Here is a 9,631-nt window from a genome sequence, read left to right on the forward strand (position 1 = left end):
AGACAAACTCTTGCCATCCTTCCTTCTAAGGAGCTTTCTGGCTGTACTTCTAAAGACAAGTTTGTTCATTCTTCTGGAAGTCCATGGTTTATTTAAGATTCGTCACCAAGACCTTAATTTGAATGCATCAATTTTACTTCAGTCTAGCTTTTCCAAGTTTATGAGGTGATTAAAAACATACGGTTTGTGTCAGGCACACAATAGTTGAAATAATTAAGTAAATGATGAAGATCTAATAATGGTAGAAAGCCCATCATTTTAACGGATGTGAAGAAGGTAGCGTTCTGGTTCCACATTAGCATACTAATTAAGTTCATGGGGTCTGGAATGAAAAGGCCATAGTTTGGATTTAAGTCTCAGTTTTCCAATTACTGGCTTCAGATGTGGGCAAACTGTTTCATCTTGCTAGACCTCAGCTCTCCCATGTATGATATGTCCACAGTAACTATACCTACTTCATAGAATTCAATGAGTTGGTGAAAATGAATAATTAATATTGAGTCTTCTGTACCATAACTGTAAGGAGAAGCAAAAATAAAGAAAGAGACAAGGTAATTTGAACTGTGAAATACTATGAAATTTGAAGCATTCATGATTATTATTTCTTTAGTAAATGACACCTCTGAGATTGGAGAATTACATGATATCAACATCACAACTCTATCTAAGCCCAGCTGGCATCTCTCAAACCTCAACGCAACTACCAAGTACAAATTCTACCTGAGGGCTTGTACATCAAAGGGCTGTGGAAAACCAGTCACGGAGGAAAGTTCCACATTAGGAGAAGAAAGTAAGTACATGAAACTTCTGTGTACCCTGTCTTTGTAAACAGTCCCTCTGAGAGAAGTATTCCATGCAAGTCATTGTAAATTATAAATGATTGTGATCCAAATCTGTCTGACCTTTTGTTTCCCAGTCGTTTAGATTTAGAATTTATTCATCTTATTTGTAAAGTTCACATTGACTCAACATTATGGGTTTCTACAGAATAGCTATCAATCCATTTTCTTAGTGCATCAAAGGTCAGGTCAGGCACCATAATTTAACTCAATAAAGTAAACTTAAATTAAGATAAGAGGAAATAAAGTCAAAATGCTATTTGCAGTATCAGTTGAGGAATATTTTTTCTTTTATAAACATTTATTTCCATGGTGGGCGTCATTTGTCTCTTGCCTTGGTAGGCATTTTGCAACAGTGATCACATGTAGATTTGATTTTACTGTCTAGTGGTTGATGCCAAACAATGGCTTGTAAACAGTCCATAAATCCGTGGTTTCATTTGTAAAATTTCCTAATCCAGTTGGATTTATTTATTTATTTTTCACATTAAACTCATTTCCTTCCCAAATGACTTCCTTTGTTATAAATTTTTGCAGTGTTCTTATTAACCTTTCTATGGTCACAACAGAAAGTCAGCAGAAAACTAAGACAAAGAAGGAGGGAAAAAGGGAAATGGATCAGTGACTGAGAACTAATCAATGGAAAGGGATTCGTTTAGTTTGGTCAGACATGGGAGGATATTTGAGTAAGGAACAGAGGGAATGGAGATGTTGTTAAGTGCTGTCGAGTCAGTTCCAACTCATAGTAACCCTGGATAGGTTTTTGGAGAGCAAGTGGTGAGTTTGAGCTGCTAACTTGTGATTAGCAGTCCAGTGTTTAAACCATACAAAATAACAAGGCTCATTTATTTATCATATGTTATCAGATGCTCTTCATCGCTCTAGATTAAAGAAAATGTAAATCAGTGCAAGAAACAACAGAAAGAGAAGATAATAATTAAGACAGAATTTAAGTCGTTTTCATTTATTAAGGAGTTTTGGATGAGGTTAGCAGGTCAGGCTGCTAACCTCAAGGGCGACTGTTCAAACCCACCACCTACACTGAGGGAGAAAGATGAGGCTGTCTGCTTCTTCAAAGGTTTGCAATCTCAGAAACTCTCTGTAGGGTTGCTGTGAGTCAGAATCTACTCAATGGTAATATACGGTGGTGTGAACTGCTGTTATTCAGTGAGTTGGTCCATGAATAACTATGTCCTGCCTGACCTGACCCATTATTGTAAATTTACTTGTTCCTAATCCTATTGTTTCTGCTTTATCTAAATAATAAAGGGCTTTTGTTTTCATCATACTCCCTAAATACTTATAAATCCCTTAAACAGAATATATATGTGTGTGTGTGTATTTATATAGCATATATATAATATAGTGTATATATATATAGTCAAATAATGTCTCAAAAACAAAATTCCTTCCAAGGCTGAATTGGGCAACAAGTGAAAGAAAGAATTCACTCACACAGATTACATTTTACAATGGTGATTGAAAAATTTCTAGTAACTAAAAGAATCTGTAAATTTTCAGATGTTTAGAATTGATGTCAACTATTTATTATGAAAGAGAAAAGGCAGAACCTAAAGCATTAAGGTGGTTGCTACTTTGATAGCAAGAAGACCACTATGTATGTGAGACATACTAGTCTTTTCTTGCCAATTTGCAGCATATGAGATAAAGGATTCACAAAATTTCTTTACAGTTGTTACACATTTGAGTATAATTGTAAAATTATACTGGTTGCATTAATGCTGGAGACATTGTTTTTAAAGGATGGTAAAAATGTTTGCATGATTTTATAAATATCGCATCTTTTCTATAAACTAAAGACATAACAAGTAAGCTTCAATGTTGTAAAGTACATTTCTTAAATGTTGGTAATTTGAAAATGTTTCTTACTGTTTGTGCTTTTTTTCAGGAATCTTCATTTTCATTATTCCATCTACTGCCCCTTTCTCAGTTGATACTGATTTCTCTTCTATAGACTTGTCTCCCCTTCATTTATAGGAAAGAAATTGCAATCTGTTTCCCACTGGGTTTCTATATGATATTTGAAAAGAAACAATATGTATATAAATTTCCATTGAAGAGATATTTTATCACTAAGCACTCTCAAAATGATAACTTTTGCACTAACTGGAGTTTACGTCTGTGTGTCTTTCTTCTCCCTGCTCTGCATCGCTGACACTATATAGCATTATCACATTTATTCAGAGGATGGGATTCCATAAACAAGCCTGTGGGGTTTTGTTTTCTGATTACTTTCCTAGAGGTCACTTCCAATTTTAAGGTGGTTTATATGCCATAATTAAAGAGACAGAATAAGATGAAGTTGATCAGAATTATTTTTTGTTGTCTTTAAGAGTTTCAATACATACTTGCTTTACTTCTTATTTTTCAAAGCTTGCACTACTGAAAGAATACTAATATTTCTGTTTTGCAGGGTCAAACTTAATTTCTTTTCTATTTCACTGATGCTAAATCTTGAATGCTCTGATCAACTAATATAACTGGCCTGCTTTCTCTCATGGTGTAATTTTTATAAAGACCTTTCATTATTCAATCCGTATACAATTTTCATTCTATGGTCACAAACTTTAAATTGAAAACAGTATCATAAATTATTAAGGAATAAGTTTAATTTGTTTTCTTGAAAAAAATTAATAACATTTCTTATATTGCCTTGATTCCTAGCTAGATTATGGCTCCAAATACAAAATATGTATATTTCAATCAAACTTAACTTATGTCTAGTACTCTGATATTCTCCCATTAACATAATGATACATTGGTATTTCTCTCTTGAAAAGTGATCGTGTATCACACCCCTTTCAAAAGCTCAATGAAATCAATTCATTGAAATCTACCTGTAAACCTGCACTTTATGTTACCTGTTTAAGTGTCATCAAATTGGTTCCGACTCATAGTGACCCGATATAAGGTTTCCAGGGAATGACTGCTGGTGAGCTTGAACTGCTGACCGTATGGTTCGAACTGACCTTGCAGCCCAGTACTCCTTACATAACTCAAGTGGTGCCACACCAGTACTCCTTACATAACTCAAGCTTCCACAGATTTCAAATATTGACTATATGACGATATTATGATGCATTTCCGTCATATTTATGGAGAACAAGGCAAAAATAATTAATATCAATTCATTAGGATTATAATGTTACACGTTGCCAATTATAACTCAAAATGACCATGCTGAGTCTCCTACTTGGTTTGTGAAAAACAAAACCATGTAAAATGACATAATATAATTTTTTAAAAGTCTTTCTTTGACTTTTAAATATTCAAGTGACTAAGAAATTTAAAATACTGTTTCATTAAGAAATACATTCCTCTTAAATGGCATTGCTACTGTTGTTGTAATTAAGTGCCATCGAATTGGTTTTGACTCATAGCCACCCTGAGTAGAGTTTCTGAGGAATAGCTGATAAGCTTCAACAGCCAACCTTGAGGTTCAAACCAACCCTGCCGTCCAGTGCATTAACCTGCAGCACCATACAAGGTTATGTCATTTACTCAGGTTTCACGTGTTAGTCATGACATGAAATGCTATTTTCTTGATCTGCAAATTTAACAACTCTCTGAGAAAAAAAATGTTATAAATGGCTTTCTTGTTCATCTCAAATAACAATATTTGTATTTTTCATCTCCTCTTTTCAGTGACTATAGTCCATATGATTTAAATATGTACATTTTTTAGGTAAAAGTATCGGGAAGATATCAGAAGGATTAAATCTTACTCAAAAGATGCACCCAATAGAGGTGTCTGAACCAGGAGCTGAACATATAGTTCGCCTGTTGACTAAGAATTGGGTTGATAACAATAGCATTTTTGAAGATGTTATTGAGACAAGAGGGAGAGGTGAGACATGAGATGATATTTGATGCAATCCAAGACAAACTTAGTGTTCCATAGATTTAATTTGATATATTTTCTACATTAAAGATAAAAATATGGAGTGCATTAACCAGAAAACCATAGTTTCAATTACTTTTGGCATAGCATTTTCAAATTAGCCCAATGAAAAGTACGCCACAGTGTTCCAACTTATCACATGTTGTTTTTAATCACAGTAGCTGCCTAATAATAATATCTCCTGCTAATTAACACATGTTAATAACAAAACAAAACCACAGAGGCTGTATGGCATTATAACCAAAGCAGTCCTGCTTTTGCTTCCTTGCTGTTACTTCTATATTTAACCTGATCTGCCTCCACTATCCTTCTTTGGTTTCCATCCACAGAATCAAATACAACTTGAGAAGACCCTTTTGTCAATGAAGAAGGAATGTTGTATCAGTATTGCCCCAATGAAACATCCTTCAAATCACATTCCCTATGGGCTTGTTCAAAGGAAAAATTGAAGTGATGCTCTTTGATATGTTTTCAAATAATGTTTGATTTTCCTAATGCAAAGTCTTTAAGACTGTGTTCAAGTGTCCAACATTGTGACTTCTCTTTGTGCAACAGAATATGCTGGTTTATATGATGACATCTCCACTCAAGGCTGGTTTATTGGATTGATGTGTGCGATAGCTCTTCTTACGCTGATCTTGTTAACAATTTGCTTTGTAAGAAGGAACAAAGGTGGCAAGTACTCAGGTAAAAATTACTTAATGTGGGTTTACAGTTCATTAAATTGTACTTTCTGGGAGGAATTCTGCAGAGGCACCTTTCATTTATATTTTTAAATTTCACAGTTAAGTCAAATTTACTTAAGTAATTAAACATATAATTTATGTGTGCTTTAGGATATTTTTTACAGGTGGTTACTGGCTTTCTAGTTTCCAGTGCTTAAAATAGCCTTTTTTTTTTTTTTCTTTTAGAATTCAGCAAGTTGCTGAATTTTTTGTTCTTTTTTTTTTTAATTTTTTTATTGTGAATTGAATGATAGCATCAATTTTACACTCATCCTATCATATTTGGTTTCATAGTAATGATTATAATCCCCTCCATGCATCATCCTTCAACAGTGTTTGCTTCTGTTCCCTCTGGGGTTTTTTGCGTGTACACCAAAACACTCAGGAACATACGGTCATTCAAACAACCAAAGGGCGTACCCTGCAAGTATGCCTCCAGGCCGCCCGCACACAGTCCCTCTCCCTCCAAGAGTCAAGAGTCCTCAGCTGCTCCATCTCTCCACATCATCATCTCGGCCTCCACCTCTGGCGTCAAAATAGGCTCTATTTTAAGCCGATTAGCAATTCTTCCTAGCTTCTTTTTTCTATCTGGAAAATATAAGAGATGCTGAGGAGAAATATTACTAAGTTACACATGTGTTTCAATACCTTAGACGAAAGGGCCCATTTATATAGTATGACTCTATACACTTACATGACACAGAATTATTTGTAGTACATCTACTGTTCCTCATTTACCAACATGGGTAGGTTTAAAAGACCAGGTTGTTATGTGAAAATCGGTGGTATGCGAAAATGCAGGATGACTACTTCAGAGAACAAAATGGAGGAGGCCTACATCATTACGTAACTTCTAAACTACATCATTCCGGAACTACAACCACTGAAAATCATCCCGCAGCCATGCTGACGCAAAACCTTAACCATTTACTCTCACCTCATGCCTTAGTGTTTGTTACTGCCAGACTTAACAATGTTAATGTAAAAAATAGTCAGGTAGTAGATGGTTCTACTATTTATGTAAATGCAAAATGTCAGATGTGAAATCATCAGTGAGTGGTTGCTAAATACCAGAGTCAGTTCAGGCTCACGGTGACCCTATATAGGGTCAAATCTTTGCGGGAGCAGAACGCCTCATCTTTCTCCCTCAGATCAGCTAGTGGGCTCTAAAAGTGAGGAGTGGTGATGCTGGTGTTATGTGCCTGGAGTCGGTTCCAGTTCATAGTGATACTGCATAGAGTTTCCGAGGCTGTAAATCTTTACAGGAGCAGAAAGCCTCATCATTCTCCCATGGAACAGCTGGTAGTTTCCTATTGCTGACCTTGAGGTTAGCTGCCCGACTCTTAACCACTGAGTTACCAGAGCTCCTTAAGTGAGGAGTAGGTTTACTATACTCTATAGTGTTAATTCCATTAATCAGTTTGATTAAAGTTAACCCTTGGTGGAAATGCATTTGTTATTAGCATGACATATCTTTGAATACATTGCTTCTTGAATGAATAGTATGTAAGACCTAAATAATACTCATCCTGTTATTAATATAGGGACAATTTCTAAGCACATGGCTAATAACTGCCAAGTTAGAAGTTCAGACTCACCAGAGACTCCATAGAGGAAAAGGCCTAGGAATCTGTTCCCATAAAGATTAGGGTCTGGGTAATTCTATGTGGCAGTTCTACCCTATCACACAGGGTTGCTAGGAGTCAGAATTGACATGATAGCACCTAAGGAGCTCTGGTAGCGTAGTGGTTACGAATCGGGCTGTGAACCGGAAGGTCAGCAGTTCGAAACTACCAGCCGCTCCGCGGGAGAAAGATGAGGCGATCTGCTCCCGTAAAGATTTACAGCCTCGGAAACCCTATTCAGGGTCGCTATGGGTCGAAACCGACTTGACGGCACTTAACAACAATCAACAACAAAGGAGCTCTGGTAGCATAATGGTTACAAATTGGGCTGCAAACCTTAAGGTCAGCAGTTCAAAACTACCAGCTGTTCCACGGGAGAAAGATGAGGCTTTCTGCTCCCGTAAAGATTTACAGCCTTGGAAACCCTGTACGGGGTCGCTATGAGTCGGCACCTACTCCACGGCACATAACAACAACAACAAAAAACAACGCTATAAAGTATAATGGTTGATTTTATTTAATGTCACTCAATTTCCAAATATTTTTTCTGTTTTTCAGGTATACACTTTTCATTATCATTATATGCTTTGTCTTCATGATGCTTTTATATATGGGGAAAATATAGAATCCACTGCTGTTAGTTTGTGCATGTTCAGATTAATGAGTTCTTCTTGCCTTATGTTTCACCCAACAAATATTTATGGGGAACCCACAATATATACAGAACTACCATTAGCATAATTTCAAAATTTTTCTAAAACTACATGCATAATTTATTCACTTCTCCATTTGATATTTTATGGAGTTCTTATCTATTTGGTTTGTAAAGACTAATGTTCTAAGTACTGAATTGGAAACTTTTAAGACATATAGTATTTCTCTTTGAGTATGCCCAACTAATATTCATACTCAAGGTTGTAAACAAATTCTACTAGAAACTTCCTCAAATCATGTTCATTCAAGAAAAAAAGAATGAAATAATAGGCATTTCAAATTTTTGAATACTAAGAGAATCTCCAAAGATCTCCTCTTGTTACAGTGAGAAGTGCCATGGTAATAGCATATTATCTCTTCTAGGTAATGAAAGATATTTATCTGAGTTTTCCCTGTGAAATGAAGAAGCTCATTTTCCTTCATAGCATTATTTAGATTAACTGTAATTTTTAAATGTCATCATGGATCTGAATATTTTGATTGCTAATGATGAAAAAAGGAGTGGTCTATAGTTACCACTTTCTTACTCCCTTTAATGATGTAGATCTGACATATACCTATGAAGTTTTCAATAATACAATAAATGCTTAGTAATTTTAAGGAGCTTTGGTAGTGTAGTGGTTACAAATCAGCCTGCGAACCTCAAGGTCAGCAGCTCGAAATTACCAGCTGTTCTGAGGGAGAAAGCTCTGTTCTCTGTTCTGAGGCTTTCTGCTCCTGTAAAGACTCGGAAAGCCTGTATAGGGGCACGATGAGTCAGAACCAACTCCATGGCACATAACAACAACAACAATTTAGTATTTATTCAGAGATCACAACAAAGCTTGTTTATCTAATGAAGTTTGTTGTACATATAATATTGACTAGTCACATGAAGACCTGAGCAGGCCTAAACTGAGGACAATTAAGTAGACCCCCGAAAAAACCCTTTTCCTTTTTTGTTTAAACAGGGAGGTAACTCATACATGATAGTCATTACCAGAACAAAACTTACATCACTTGTCTTCAAAAAGCAATGCTGTTTTCCTTACTGTCCATCTTTCTGCAGCACTGCTAATACACCTTGTAAAATTCTTTGTATTAATTGTTTTACTTTCTCTTCCCAGTGAAAGAAAAGGAAGATTTGCATCCAGACCCGGAAGTTCAATCAGTAAAAGATGAAACCTTTGGCGAATACAGGTAAATATGATGTTATGTTTTAAAATGTATCAAAACACATATTCTGCAGGTGACAAGATCAAATGGACAAGATAATGCTAATTTTTTAAATTAAGAATACTATGTTATAATGCAACCTCAAAAAATACTTTCAAAAAGTAGGGTCTGCTTGAAATGACTCTGGTAGTGTAGTGGTTACGAGTTGGGCTGCTAACATCATGGTCAGCAGTTCGAAACTACCAGCAGTTCTACAGGAGAAAGATGAAGCTTTCTGCTTCCATAAAGATTTATAGCTTCAGAAACCCTGTATAGTGTTGCTATGAGTTGGAGTCGACTCCACAGAACATCACTACCACCACCACCACTTGAAATGGCAAAGCCAGAATTTCTGTTTGTGGGATGGAAGTTTTAAAAATTACCATCTAGATAAAAAGTGTTAGGAGACTTTCCTCTAAGTTGTGTGTGTAATGCAAGGTTTCAGTTTTATTTCGATTGAATTTCTATTGGGGTGATTAAACCATGTTCAGCATGACCATTGTTAACTCAGGTTATAGCCAATTTACAAACATGTTATGCAAACCTACTCCATGTGCATCTACAAATATGAATAAGCTACAGCCTGTGTCATCAAGATGTACTGAGTCTGCA

At 35.7% G+C, this 9,631-nt stretch overlaps 1 protein-coding gene across 3 annotated transcripts in view; it reads left to right on the forward strand.

Annotated features, from left to right (window-relative positions):
• Positions 1 to 9,631, forward strand: part of CHL1 (cell adhesion molecule L1-like) — a 152,467-nt gene that overhangs the window by 136,322 nt on the left and 6,514 nt on the right. For 2 of the 3 annotated variants that reach the window (XM_006868655.1, XM_006868656.1), the window contains 4 exons: positions 611 to 790; positions 4,546 to 4,707; positions 5,317 to 5,448; positions 8,932 to 9,004. In XM_006868655.1, coding sequence (XP_006868717.1) covers positions 611 to 790; positions 4,546 to 4,707; positions 5,317 to 5,448; positions 8,932 to 9,004 — 547 coding nt within the window. The remainder of the gene's footprint in view (positions 1 to 610; positions 791 to 4,545; positions 4,708 to 5,316; positions 5,449 to 8,931; positions 9,005 to 9,631) is intronic. The other variant, XM_006868657.1, reaches the window with a different exon arrangement.

The sequence above is a fragment of the Chrysochloris asiatica genome, unplaced genomic scaffold (genome assembly GCF_000296735.1).
Source record: "Chrysochloris asiatica unplaced genomic scaffold, ChrAsi1.0 scaffold00121, whole genome shotgun sequence".
In the NCBI taxonomy this organism is placed as follows: Eukaryota; Metazoa; Chordata; class Mammalia; order Afrosoricida; family Chrysochloridae; genus Chrysochloris; species Chrysochloris asiatica.